Raw genomic sequence first — 15,407 nt, forward strand, 5'->3', positions numbered from 1 at the left:
GCATTCTTTCTTCTGTCAGTTATCAGCTGTTACTTTTAGCTTGCTTTAGAAAAAAAGTGTAAAAAAGTATATTAGATTAAAGTTCATTCTAAGTTTTATTAAAAATTCATTTACTTTCTTTTAAAAAATCCGCAATTACTTTTTGGGCAAGCCAATAGCTGCTATATAGACCGATCTCGCCATTTAAGGTTTGGGGCCCATAAATAGCGCATTTATTGTCCGATGTCGCCGAAATTTGGGGCGGTGAGTTAAGTTAAGCCCTTCGATATTCTTCTTAAATTTAGCTTAGATCGGTCCAGACTTTGATATAGCTGCCATATAGGTCGATCTCTCGATTTAAGGTTTTAGGACCATAAAAGGCGCATTTGTTGTCCAATTTCGCCGAAATTTGGGACAGTGAGTTGTTTCTCTTCGATATTTTTCTTCAATTTGGCCCAAATAGGTCCAGGTTTGGATAAAGCTTCCATATAGACAGATATCTCGATCTGATTTCATTGAAATTTGACACAGTGACTTATTTTAGGCTTTTCAACATCCGTGTCGTATATGGTTAAGATCGCTTTATTTTTAGATATAGCTACTAAAAAGGCCAACATTTTGTTATACACAATTGAACAATGACTTGTTTTAATTTTATTTCATGAAAAAATATAACATTTAAAAAAGTTGCAATCACTGGAATTTCATATTTGTTGTTGTCTTCATTGTAAAATAATGGGGTTTGCTTTGCTCTAACTTGTCGACAGTATAAGAGATAGTGGGAGAGAGCTTAAGTTAAAGAGCAATGTGAACTTTTATAACGGTATGGCTGTATGTTAGATCTCTTTGCTGTGTCGGAAATTATCAGTGCTAAAGGGGCTTCGCAGGCATGGAGCTTAAAGAACTCTAATTTCATTCTAATTAAATATTCAAAATAAGAAAATAAGCCACACGTGATATTAAAGAAATTTAAAGTGTTTTTCATGCTCAGCAGAATTGTATTGCACACAACTAGTATTTTAAATCGAAATTAAAAGAATAAAGTGTTTTTTCTCCTAAAAATTATCATAAATTATTCATTAAAGCCTAAGTTAATGAAGACAGTAACTTCCAAAACCATATTTAATAAATTTTATAAATCTAAACAACAAGTGATTATTTTCTAATAAATAATAGACATTTTACAAATTATCGATCGTTTGATTATTATCATCCAACGTCCTAACAACTAACGAATATTAATAAATATTCCAAACCAAAGGCCCAAAACTCCATTGAGCGTTCTTTTTAATATTTTGGCGCATTTCCCTTTGTCAATCATTCGCATCATCTCGCACAGCAAGCGTGAGTCAAACATTTTACAGTTATATTGGTTCGAAAGCTAGCGTGTTAAAAAATATCTGATGTAATTGCCTACAAATCCTCCCAAGCTATTCTCTTTTGATGTCTTTATTATAATTATTTACAGCTACTGATTTTCCTGAATAATAGCAAATTAATTTTTAAACATAATTTTTTTCACTTCACAAAATGTCAGAACGCTACTTCAGGTTTGTCTTAAAAATGTATTTTTTTTTTTTGCAAATATGTTTCAATTTTTCATTTATGTTGAACTCTTCTAAATAGCTTACATCCAGAAGAGTCTTCCAAAATGTATTTAAACTACAATGTGATTCAGGCGCAGGCGCCATCACAGCATAGCTTAGTGGGCATGGCGGCCCAGCTAAATAATGAATACGATTATATTGCAAATGCGGCAACAGCCTACTATACGGTAAATGGTGGTGGTTTCGTGGATATGAATAACAACCGCTCGGCGACACGTTACTATAATGTGGGCGCTGGCTGTGGAGTAGGTAAGCAAAATATTTGCAGCGGAAATAATGCTGGTGGACACATTTACACCAACAAAGTTTTGCCATCATCGCTGATGACAAAATACACCAATGCAGGCAGCTACATGCATGGCGGCGGTGCTGCCGCAATGACCACACCACACATGTCGACAAATGAAACGTCTATCTCTCACCATCACTCACAAGGACACTATAACACACATGCACATGCAAGCACATCTACTTATGGATATCAAAGAAATCGCTATATGCCCTACAATCGATGCAACACTTCCACTGCGAATGCCCTTCACCAGCACCCACTGCATTCTACCGCGGCAATAACAACCTGTGGGGGACTAACTACAGCCGTTTCAAATGGCTATCACCAATTTGCAGCACCCATCTACCAGACATGCACTCCCGGTGCTGCAATGCAAACCTTTACCTCGACCATACCAATGAGTGCTGTGTCAGTCAGTCAGCAAACACAATTGCATCCAAACTCCATGACATCCACAATGACCACTGCCTCACACTCCAATGGAGGGGGACAAGGTTTCACCTATGCCCATGCTGTGGCCGCCTCGATAGCAGCACCAACCTCGGTGGTGGCTGCCACCACGATTCCCACAAGCGATAATAAAAATTCCAACTCTCTTGCCACAGTCACAGCACCATCAGTCAGCACTGCCATAACGTCTACGCCCTATACTTCAGCCCAGACATACGCCACAGTTAGTGATCCCAATGACACAGTCACATTGCAAATTACAAATTTGGACTACTCCATGGATGAGGTCAGTTTGAGAAATTTTCTATTGAACCAACTCAAGCCCATAACGCCCGTGGTTTCGCTAACGTTCGAGGGAAGTTCCTATGCCAAAGTTACCGTACCAGATTTATATGTGAGTCATTAATGGCTCGATTTTGGATTGCAATCCAGCATCAGTTGCGTTGCCATTTCTATCTATTTTTTTGCAATTAACTAAGTAGCTGAACGTTTAAACCAACTCAACTTAATACTACTTTTTATTATATGGCAACGCAACTATTTTTGAGTTTCCGTCCAAAATCGATCCATTAGTTTAATTGATATGTTATATCAACTTATTAAATTTCTACATGGCTATTTTGTTTTTTTTTTTTAATTTTTCTTTTCCGTCTAGTTTGCAAAACAAGTGGTCTCAAACTTACATCGCAAGAAAATTGGTCACAAACGCATGTTGGTTTCATACACCAGAGACTCTTCGTTGACGGAAATTAATACACTGAGATGTCAAGTAGCTGGTCTACTAAAGGTAAAAAAGTTAATAAAAAATTGATTTATTGTAGGAAACATAAAAGATCAGTTGGAAGTAAATCAGTCCGTATGACTCGTGAAACACTCTTCTGGTTTATCGTTGGACAATCCATTGCGAGTGCGGAAGTTTTAGTAAATATTCGCGACGATCATTACGCAACCCATTGCGTTTTAATCGCCCAAAAGATTTGCTAATAAATCGCCTGAGTTCACTTTTCGTGAGTGTTTTTATTTTCATGCCTGATGCGTTTAGGACTTGTATTGGCTTATATTGTTCGATATTTCGTTTTGAGTAGACAATTTCCACAACGATTGGTACTTAGTTGACGAGAAATACAAAAAATTTTATACCCTCCACCATAGGATGGGGGTATACTAATTTCGTCATGCAGTTTGTAACTACTCGAAATATTCCTCTGAGACCCCATACAGTATATAAATTCTTGATCGTCATGTTATTTTAAGTCGATCTAGCCATGCCCTTCCGTCCGTCCGTCTGTCTGTCTGTCGAAGGACTAAAGCTAGCCGCTTCAAATTTTGCACGAATACTTCTTATTAGTGTAGGTCGGTTGGGATTGTAAATGGACGATATCGGTTTATGTTTTGATATAGCTGCCCTATAAACCGATCCTTGTTCTTGACATCTTGAGTCACTAGAGGGCGCAATTCTTATGCGATTTGGCTGAAATTTTGCATGAGGTGTTTTGTTATGATTTCCAACAACTGTGTTATGTTTGTGTTCAAATAGGGTTCATAGCCTGATATAACTGTCACATAAACCGATCTGGGGTTTTAACTTCTTCAGCCCCTATTGGCCGCAATTCCAATCCAATTTGGCTGAAATTTTGCATGAGGTGTTTTGTTATGACTGCCAACAACTGTGCTAAGTACGGTTCAAATCGGTTCATAACCTGATATAGCTGCCATATAAACCGATCTTGAATCTTGAGTCACTAGAGAGCGCAATTCTTATCCGATTTGGCTGAAATTTTGCATGAGGTGTTTTGTTATGATTTCCAACAACTGTGTTTTGTGTGGTTCAAATAGGGTTCATAGCCTGATATAGATGTCACGTAAACCGATCTGGGGTCTTGACTTCTTCAGCCTCTATAGGACGCAATTCTTATCCGATTTGGCTGAAATTTTGCAAGAGGTGTTTTGTAATGACGTCCAACAACTGTGCCAAATAGAGTCGCAATTATATTCCGATTTGGCTGAAATGAAAAATTTACTTACATGTAAATTATGGTCTGAATCGATCTATAGCCTGATACAGCTCCCATATAAACCGATCTCCCTATTTTATTTCTTGAGCCCCTAAGGGCGCAATTTTTATTCGAATTGGCTGAAATTTTACACGACTTATACTCTAACCTCCAAGATTAATTTCAATTATGGTCCGATCGGACGATAACTTGATATTTTAGCTCCAAAATCATAGCAATTCTTTCCTTTAATCATGTGTTCGCCTAAAAAGAGATACCGGGAAAAGAACTCGACAAATGCGATCCATGGTGGAGGGTATATAAGATTCGGCCCGGCCGAACGCTTTTATTTGTTTTCTAATTTTTTTTAATTAATTTGGTTATAATTAATAAATGTCCAAGAGATTAAGGAAAAATTTTCAATTTTTTGTCGAAATTCGTTTTAAAAAATTTTAAAATTTTATCATAGAGTTAACGACTTCAAAAAAAAATTTTAAAAAACCAAAAAATTCAATCTTATAGAGAACTTTGACAAATGTCGTTTGTTTTTATAGGTTCGGTTAGCTTAGGTTAAAAAGAGGGTGCAGACATTAATCCGCGCCATGCCACTATGGACATACACCTAAGCCAGTAATCGGCTAGTTGTGCGCTCTAAGAACTATAAACTAACCTCTAAAAAGAAAATTTTAAGTTAGGAATTCCGTGCTACTTACAAAATTCTTAATTGGTTTCAATACCACTCCCCTAAGTTGGTTCACGTCTGCCCTTTCATTTCCCCTTACTCCGTTATGGCATCCAAACGATGCGAATTTTGCCATCCTCAGAGAAGGCGTTAATCTCCTTCTTACACTGCAAGACTGTTCGTGGCCTTACCGTCCTGGTTGTTATTGCCCTTATGGCAATTTTCCTGTCGGTAAAGATGTTCACATTCGATGTCCTCGCGTTAGCACCACACCACTTCACACATTCCGCGATCGCCCGGATCTCCGCCTGCAGGACCGTATTATGGTCAGGCAGTATAAAACAGATCTCAGTCCCTAGGTTCTCAATGTAGACCCCCAAGCCCACTCTGCCCTCTAGCTTTGATCTATCCGTGTAACATGATCTTCTAGATGGCAATACTAGGGTACCGTCAATCCAAGATGTTGCCGATGGCAGCAGTGCCTCGCACTCGACTGCAAGGCTCATCTCAGGTATTCGATAACCTCTTGCCTTCCTTCCAGGTTTCTTATCGTCGCCTCGATTATACCGCGATGGTATGAGCTGATCCCATCCTTAACCCATTCTCCCATCGCCTTAAGTCTCATAGCCGCAGTGGCCGCCTCACACATAATCTGTATGTCAATGGGTCGGATATCTAGAATAGTCTCCAGTGCCCTAGTGGGCGTAGTCCTCATCGCTCTTCCTTTGCCAATACAACATGTTCTCTGAACTTGTTGTATGGTCCTTATGTTGCACTTTCTCTCCATAGCAGTCCACCAAACTACTGAGGCGTATGTATGTATTGGTCTAATCAGAATAGTCCCCAGTGCCCTAGTAGGCGTAGTCCTCATCGCTCCGCTTATGCCAATACAACATGTTCTCTGAACTATTGTAGTTGCCATATATCATATGCCATATGCAAGACCCTTTCTGCCCTTCTGCATAGCTCGTTCGGATCCTTACTCCTTAGAAGCATTGTAACATTGTTTGCGTAGCAGACGGGGTTAAATCCCTCCTTAGTCAGCATCCGTAATAGGTCATTAATGGTGATCAACCATAGGAGTGGCGATAACATGACCCAACTGTGGCGTGCCTTGTGCCACTTTCTCTCTTATATTGATGTCATGGGACACACAATTTATCCACCTCTTCCATAGCAAATGGTTTATCCAGTCTCTAAGAACCGGGTCCACCCGGTACTGGTCTAAGAATTGGGCCAGTGTGTCGGTCCGCACATTGTTAAAAGCCCCCTTCGATGTCGATGCATACCGCCAGGGTGTACGTTTTGGCATCGAAGGATTCTTCTATTTTATGCACAACCTTGACATAGGCATGCTGTTTGTATTTGAGCAGTTCGCTGGATGTCCTACTCTTTATCATGGTGTTCACAATACGTTCCATGGTTTTGAGTAGAAATGACCCAAGGCTTATGGGTATGTAGGTCTTTGATGTCGCATAACTTGCCTTGCTTGGCTTGGGTATAAACACCACCCGTGCCTCCTGCCAGGCTTTCGGAGTATATGCAAGTCCTAGGCACGCTGTGAAAATTTTGGCCAGATGAGGCGCCAGATAGTCTGCCTCTTTCTGTAGTAACGCCGTAAATATTGCATCAGGTCCGGGTGACTTAAATGGTTTGAAGCTGCTCAAGCATTCCTTCACCATAAATTCCGTTATTATAAACCTTCGCTTTTTCCTCAGTTGTCTCTGCACTCACTCGCATGTCGTCTACTAAAGTTTCAGTTTGGACATGGGTTTTTGAGAGAAACTTTTTTATCTTGGCGGCGTCATTAACGCTATCGACCTGTTCGCAGAAAAGCTTCAAGGAGGAGTTGTTTTTTTAGAACAAAGCAGAGACATGTTGAATAAAATTGCCCTTTTCAGCTTTGGTAGATATTTTGTTGTGATTTAATTTATAAAACTTTTATTATTTATCTGTTTTAATTTTTGTTTATATTAATACACTTACAGGATGTTCCTTGTTACACTCTACCTATGTATAAGTTCAGAGAACTATTTCAATCACGTTTTAAGACATCAATCAGCGTTTTGGATCTTTATAAAATGCAAGATATCTGCATCATCAATTCCGATAACAACGAGGAGAAGTTCATAAGCTTACATTCGGATTTGGTTAATTCGCTGGAAAGTTCTCCGCTCATGGAAGGTCTGCAGCATAGTGTACCCTATTGTACCATGCACTTTAAGAGGGAACAACACAAGGGCTGGGCTGAACAAGAAATTGAGCCGTTACCCAATGTGTTCATGACCATAACGGAAATTCAACAAATCGTACATCCTTTGTTGAAGAATCATACCGGCGATATACCTGTGGCCTCTCTGGTTCACTGCATTGAGGGCCAATTGAAAGTGCAAATTACACCCAATGAAAGTGGAGTTAATTTGGAACATTTGATTTGTTGTGTCCAGGGCATTCAGATCACTGTGAATAATTTTGGTATAAAAATTTTGGGTTGGCTTGAACTGAATAAGGAAAATGGACAAATGTCATCAGCCAGCAATGAAAAGTCCAGTTTATATTCCAAGAATTCAATATCGGATCCACTGTATCAGATTTCGCGTGAAGTTATTGAGTTGGTGAAGATGTCACCCAAGGCTACAATGAAATTCAATCGTTTTATACCGGCCTATCACAACCACTTTGGAAAACAATGCCGCGTGGCTGACTATGGCTATACAAAACTAATAGAGCTCTTCGAGGCCCTCTCGTCAGTGGTGCAAATTATGGGTGATGGAGAAAATCGCCAAATTACTCTGACCCATCGCACCCAAATACGTCGCTTTACATCAGATCTTTTGCGAGTGCTGAGAGCCCATGGTAATAAATCTGTATTGCTTTCTCAGTTGCCCACCATATTTGCCCAGACTCAGAATAGAACATTCGATGTCACCGATTATGGGGTCTGTGACATAGGAGATATCTTGGATGGTTTGGTGAATTCGAATATAGTTGTGGTGTCCACAGTGCAAAATGGCGAGGACATTTTGATATCCATGCCTAAGCGTAAGCAAACATCCTCAGAATTGGAGAAGACCTGCATTTTTGCGGGTGAAATTGTGGAGCTGTTCAGCAATGCTCCCCAATATACGATATTGTTTCAAAAATTTGTACGCTCTTATCACTATCACTTTGGATATCAATGCCGTTTGAGTGACTACGGCTTTCAGAAGCTGGCCGATCTCGTGGAAGCTGTGCATGGTGTGGTAGAGATGGAGTTAACAAATGATGAGGATAAAAAAATTTACCTAACTGCCAAAGTAGCACGCCGAATATTTGCCGAACAATGTGAAGAGCTTATAGCTACCACCACAGGTATTTGCCTCCCAAGTGAAGTGAATCCATTTCAAACCAAGTAATACGAATTAATAATAATTTTAGGTTCAGCAAAAACTTGCATGAAATGGGATGATGTTGTTAAGCTTCATAAGAAAAAATATGGCTATCAAATACAATCCCAAACATTGGGAGTTAAAGATATAATGAAAGCTTTAGATCTACTGCCCTATATTGAGGTAAAATCCCTTCACAAATTAAAAGTTGCTCAACATGTTTAACACATTATCCCAATAGACTTTCGAAAAGGATGATGGCACTTGGATTATATGCCACAAAGGCGATAAAGCTTTTCGGACTTTGTGCTACAAAGCTTGCAAGCTATTGTTATCACATGAAGCTGATTTACCGGATCCAAAAACTGGCAAGGAGCATGAAGCGTTTAAGAATCTATTGACTCTAGAAGATTTCATAAAGAGCTTTAATGAAAAGAATAAGGAAACTCTCACCGAGAACACAGTCAAAGCCATGAAACATGCCATAGAGGTAAGTGCCCACATATTTAATCAACCCAAAAAAGAAACCTTTAACATTTTCCGATTGTTTTTGCTTGTTTTTCATAAAGATCATTGCCGAAAATGATTGCTCATATGTAAAAGTATCGGGCTTAATGCACTTTATTATGAATATCATACGTTTGCTGGAACAACGTTCTCCTATGCTGCTGCTGGATATTAAAAATGCTCTTGACTGTTCCATAACATCAACTTTTGAATTCGGTTACCCCAATTTGTTTTCAGTCATTTCAACTTATTCCGACTTATTTTATGTTAACGCCGGAGTGCCGTTGGAGAGATCAGAAGTGGGCCTTGCTGGTAATGCAGAATGTAAGTTTGTAAACGCACCGTGTATGTAATATTGAAAATTTTAACTAAATGGGATTAGATTTAGAAAAAACTTATTCATTGTTGCCCAGACCAAATTTGGCAGTAGACATTAAAATTGCGTTAGCTATCTTACGCAAAGTTTCCATTAAAAAAAATTATTATTATATAATTCCTTTTTTCAAGTTAAAAGATTCATTCATAAAGCAAGGGATCCGTAGATATAAGATTCAAGTTCACTTTTACTATTGAAAAAGTTATCTAATTGGGGTTAGAGTTCAAAATAAAAGTTCATTGTTGCCCAGCACTATTGATTTTTAAGCTTCCTTAAACAAGTTAAACCATTCATTAAGCAAACACTACATATAAAGACTTTGTGGACCCTTATCGCTGGTTTTTTGTGTCTTTTTTTTCAGTACGTTTAACTTCCTATGCCAATCATAAGCATTTATTTGGTTCCTTAAAATTGCCATATAACAAACAGAAATCCTCACGTACAACAACCCGTCCACCATTAGCCGAACACAACAATAATCGCATTGCAACATCATCGCATCAAGAAACACCAGCCAGAACACGCACCATGTCCATTGATAGCAATTACAACAGCAGCCATGCATCATCCACATCAACATCCAATTACCGTTCGCAAAATTCCTGTTCATTTTATCAACAGCAACAACAACCAAGGTCGACTTCATCATCATCATCATTATCATCTTCAACATACTGTCCAAAATCGTATACTTCGTCATGCGGCTCCAATGCATACAACAATATGAGCAACAGTTCTTCCATTTATTCCATGGCCTCTAATAATTCAAATATTTTGAATTCTTCCATATCAAGTGGATCCAATAATAAGGAGAACTCTTTCAGTTCATCCTTTATGTTCAACAACTCATTCAATACATCATCTAATATGTCATCCACATATAACGACCTTAATTCTAGCATGAATAGTTTGGTTAATACAATGGGTTGTATTCCTCAACCTGCTCCAGCAACTGTGCCCATCAACAATTCAATACATTTGAACCCATCCATGCCTTCAGTGTATCCTACATCTAAACTGTGGGATAGACGACATGGTAATAATTTTTATCAGCAACAGCCGCAACAACCTCTAATGAATGCTAATGCGAATTTAAGTGGTGGAAGCGGTTTGCCACAGCTTATTATGGGTACGGCACAACCACAAACTTTGTCAATGCCTAGCCAAGCAACAGTGTTCCCGGCAATGACAACAGAAACATCAGCTGGTCTATATGAGTTGGTAAACAATATTCAAATGTGCCCAGTTTTATATGAGCCCCCAAAACCTGATACGCCACCTTCAGAGGTAAATCATTTAAAAAATACTCTAAATCTGTGGGATTAATGCCAAATGGGTTATCTCACATTTACAAAAACAGCTCTAGAAGTGTCCTAACACGTAATGGATTGCCATCAAACAACTCCCGGAAAAACTGATTTTGGATATTTTCAAAATGGTTTTTATTCAATAGCTATTGGAAGTGATATAGCCCACAATGGCATTAATTCCTATACATATATTCATTATAATTTTTTGGGTTGTTCGGCTTGAGGTCATGAACAATCGTTAAAAACAGATGTTGGTATTTCTTTTAAATTGTTTTATTTTAAATATTTCCGATGTTTCGATTACCAGCGGTAATCTTCCTCAGGGGTTGGATAACTGGAAAGATTACAGTAACACAAAATAAATTAGAATATAACAAAAGTGCAGAAACAAAGATATACATTTGTTAAAATCTGTTTTATGTTACTATAATCTTTTTAGTTATCTATCCCTAGAGGTAGATTACCGGTGGTAATCGAAATATTGGAGATATTTAAAACAAAACAACTTATAAAAACACCAACGTCGGTTTTTAATGAGAATTATTAAAAATCATGGACAAATATTAAAAACAGATGTTGGTGTTTTTTTTTTATATATTTCCGATATTTCGATTACCAACGGTAATCTTCCTCAGGGGATAGATAACTGAAAAGATTATAGTAACATAAAACTGAATATAACAAAAGTGCAGAAGCAAAAATATATATTTGTTAAAATCTCTTTTATGTTACTATAATCTTTTTAGTTAACCCTCCCTTGAGGAAGATTACCGGTGGTAATTGAAATATTGGAGATATTTAAAATAAAACAACTTATAAAAACACCTACATCTGTTTTTAATGATTGTCCATGATCTCAGTCCGAAGCATCGATAAAATTATAATCCAAAAAGGCCAACAATACACAATATAAAATATTAATTATATTTAAAATGCCTTCTATTATTACTTTTAGAATATGCCATTTTGGATTGATCCCATCTGGAAGAATAACAATAACGAGAAACCCAAGGATGATTTGGTATAAAAAGACTTTTTAATTTTTTGTGTCTAACACTTACTAACCATGACCACTGTATATTCGCGCATTGGTTTACAAAATCAGGATGGAGCTATCTCTGTCTGTATTTTCCACAAACATTTCTCAAGGAACAGCAGGAATACTTAGTTAATAACAATAACTTCCATCCGGTAGACTACTAATTTTTAAACCCGAATTTCAACGACGTGCGCCACTTCTCGTAGTAAAATGTTTTACATGGCTAATAATGACAGCTGTCCATATTTCTTAAAGAACTTTTCTGAATTAGCGGATGTGAACTTTCGCAAGTTTTTAGAAGGTAACTTCCTTCTCCAATTCCTATGGCAACTAATTGATCCGAAAAGGCTTAGTGAGTCTGAGTTCTAACCTAACCACAGCTGATGTTGTTGTTGTTGTAGCAGTGTGTTGTACACTGAAAAGCCCTTGCCGATGAACGACTCCATCGGCTCAAATCGGCACGTACAACCGGCTGCCATGCGATTTTTGTAGTAGCTGCTTCTCCTGCAAGAAGAGTTACCGTTGGGCGACTAAAAGGAAAGCAGAAAGCAACTTCGTTCTCCAATTTCTGTGGCAACAAATGGATCAAAAACGTTTGGTGAATCTGAGTTCTAACCTAACCACAGCTATTTTTTGCTGTGGGTGCTTCCCCTGCAAGAAGCGTTAACGTTAGAGTACTAAAGTGACAAGTTGGCCGCTTTTTATGGCCCACATTCAAGATCTCATTTCAACCTTTTTTTGAAAAATATCTAATTATCCCCGAATATAGCAGCTAAAATTTATGACTTATTCGAGATTTAAGTTCTAAATCCTATCCTATAATATCCTATTTATATCCGAATATAGCCGCAGTTAGAATTTGTGGACAATTTTGCGATTTTATTTATTTCTATACAAAAGCTCGAACTGGTAGCCGAGTTAGTATCGTGCTCGTATTACCAGTGCGGAGATCGTAGGTTTCGTGACGATACCCACTAGAAGCTTGGTCTGTCGCAATGTTCTAAAATAATCTAAAGGCACATTTAGATTGGCCACTAAATCCGGATTTATGGCCTATTCGAGGTTTAAGTGCAAAATCCTGTTTTTTGCAGATTTACCATACAAAAATAAATCCCATTTTTGCAGGATTTATTTTTAAAATCCAAATAAATCCGATTTCATGGCTGAATAATTGATGAAAGTAACAAAATATGCAACTGTTTTCATGCACATTAATGTACTAATGCACATGTACGCTAATGATGTCACTTTAATCCACAAAAACGCGATGTAAACGGACAGGATTTGTTTTTTGGATTTAGTTATATCCAGATCATACAAATTTCAATGTAAACGTGTTATAAATGATGTTTTGAAAATAGGCCTATCTATTCCTATAGAATGCTTTGCAAAAAATTATTTCTATAAAAATTTTTTAAAAATTTTGCTTTGAAGATTGCTTGGGAAACAAGTTGTGGGTAGAAATAGTGAATTTTTTTTAGTGCTCAAAGAAGAAGGATCCTATACGATCCAACGTTTCACTCAAAAAGCATATCTCACTAATTAGTGAGTAAGTGAAAGCATGTTATATTTTAGTGACAAAGCAGTCTGAAGAGACCCTGCTTATGGCTGGTACTATGTTCGCTTTTCACCGTTGGAAACCCTTTTTTCATGATTACTTTTTTGAAACATTACGAAAATAAAAATGACAAATTAACAATTTTATTACAATTTCACCATAAATAATGAGTAAATATCCTACTGAATGAAATCAGCAAATATTTTTGCTTTATGGCTGGTGCTATGTTCGTTTCTCGCAACATTTTTTCTTGATTATTTTAAAGATAATTTTTTAAATAAAAAAAACTTGCTGATTTTATTGAGATTTTTGTGTGTGTTCAAAATAGTAACCGTGAAAAATATGTGTTTTCAACTGTGAAAAACGAATATAGTACCAGCCTTTAAAATCTATTATCTAAAAAAAGTAATCGGGGAAAAATGTCGCGAAAAGCGAATATAGTACCAACCTTTAGGTCGAAATCGCGAACACTGAACTCAATGCATTTAGTGACGCTACATTTGCCTATACTTTTTAAGTAGAACCAAAAACCTAAACTGGATACAATTCCAAAACATTTTATTTATTTTTTTTTTTAACTTTTTATTATACCCTCAACCAAAGGGTGGGTATACTAATTTCTTCATTCTGTTTGTAAATCCTCGAAATATTCGTCTCAGACCCCATAAAGTATATATATTCTTGATCGTCATGACATTTTATGTCGATCTAGCCATGTCCGTGTGTCTGTCGAAAGCACGCAAACTTGAAGGAGTAAAGCTAGCCGCTTGAAATTTTGCACAAATACTTCTTATAGGTATAGGTCGGTTGGGATTGTATCGATCCATGTTTTGATATAGCTGCCATACAAACCGATCTTGGATCTTGACTTCTTGAGCCACTACAGGGCGCAATTTTTATCCGATTTGGCTGAAATTTTGCATGAGGTGTTTTTTATGATTTCCACCGACTGTGCTGAGTAATGTTGTAATCGTTTCATAACCTGATATAGCTGTCATATAAACCAATCTGGGGTCTTGACTTCTTGAGCCTTTAGAGGGCGCATATCCTATCCGATTTCCCTGAAATTTTGCACGACGTGTTTCGTTATGACTTTCAACAACTGTGCAAAGTATGGTTCAAATCGGTCCATAACCTGATATAGCTGCCAAAGAAACCGATCTGGGATCTTGACGTCTTGAGCTTCTATTGGGCGCAATTATTATCTTTTTTATTTTCTTTTATCCTTTCCTTTGTTTACCTAAAAAGAAACACCGGGAAAAGAACTCGACAAATCCGATCCATGGTGGAGGGTATATAAGATTCGGCCCGGCCGAACTTAGCACGCTTTTACTTGTTTTTTAATAAAATCCCCTTTGTTCCTTTGCAAATAGTTGTTAGTTTGGCCCCACTACTGTCCATTTTCTTAATACAATTATTTTTTTTCATTTTTTTTCAGCTCAATATACGCCTTCCTGAACTAAAAGCTCTTAACGTTTTGCCAATGGTTTTGTCACCCTATAGTCTATCGAAAACGGAAAACATGAAACAAGTTTTCAATTTCGAGTCCCATGATAGAAAAATAGCCTAAATTATTTTACCATTATTCAAAATAAAATTTTATTTATAAGTTTTCATTTTCTATAGTCTTATATTGATTATTTATCATAAACAATTATTTTTTAATAATATAAAATATAGCTTAAATCTTTAAATAATTTTGTATATCTAGTACCATTACCACACTATTGTAAAAATGTTTTTGTGGCAGCCCCATATTTCATTTTATTCTATCGACGAGGAATACAATAATTACGCATTTGTTAATCAAGAACAAAAATTGTGAACAGCTACTTAAATTCCTCTATTATGCCACTAGCAAAACATTACTTCAGAATCTAGGATGTCATTGTAACAAAATTTTAGTTTGTAATTACCAATTGATTGTTAAACAAAAGAAAAAACCTACATTAATTACCAATTTAAAAAAAATCGATATTGTCAAATTTAATTAACTCCAAGAGTATCATGCTGTTTGTAATTATTTTAAATATTATTAAATATCATTTGTTAACAGTTATTACAAATAAAATGCTTGCTTATAAAACAAGGAACATCTATAAACAGTAGTGTATATTTAATTTAAAAAATAAATATTTTACTTACCGATTCGGAATTTTTGGATGAAATTCTTCCAGCCATCAGTCTTGATTATTATTATGAAGCCAGTATTGACTCTTTTGCGATTTACTCATGGTGAAGCACA

General features: G+C 36.9%; 1 protein-coding gene across 3 annotated transcripts; it reads left to right on the forward strand.

Annotated features, from left to right (window-relative positions):
* Nucleotides 1–1,112: 1,112 nt before the first annotated feature.
* Nucleotides 1,113–15,250, forward strand: LOC106083429 (meiosis regulator and mRNA stability factor 1). Of its 3 annotated transcripts, none has more exons than XM_013246542.2 (11): nucleotides 1,113–1,384; nucleotides 1,448–1,529; nucleotides 1,606–2,722; nucleotides 2,984–3,115; nucleotides 6,993–8,355; nucleotides 8,422–8,555; nucleotides 8,614–8,862; nucleotides 8,942–9,203; nucleotides 9,617–10,542; nucleotides 11,521–11,586; nucleotides 14,601–15,250. In XM_013246542.2, exons 2-11 carry the CDS (start codon nucleotides 1,510–1,512, stop codon nucleotides 14,730–14,732), a joined length of 4,401 nt encoding a protein of 1,466 aa, XP_013101996.2. In that variant the 5' UTR covers nucleotides 1,113–1,384; nucleotides 1,448–1,509; the 3' UTR covers nucleotides 14,733–15,250. The 3 variants fall into 3 exon arrangements, with proteins under 3 accessions (XP_013101996.2, XP_013101916.2, XP_013102072.2); XM_013246462.2 differs by having other exon boundaries at nucleotides 1,113–1,323; XM_013246618.2 differs by lacking the exon at nucleotides 1,448–1,529 and having other exon boundaries at nucleotides 1,377–1,384.
* Nucleotides 15,251–15,407: the final 157 nt, after the last annotated feature.

This window comes from Stomoxys calcitrans, chromosome 3 (genome assembly GCF_963082655.1).
Source record: "Stomoxys calcitrans chromosome 3, idStoCalc2.1, whole genome shotgun sequence".
In the NCBI taxonomy this organism is placed as follows: domain Eukaryota; kingdom Metazoa; phylum Arthropoda; class Insecta; order Diptera; family Muscidae; genus Stomoxys; species Stomoxys calcitrans.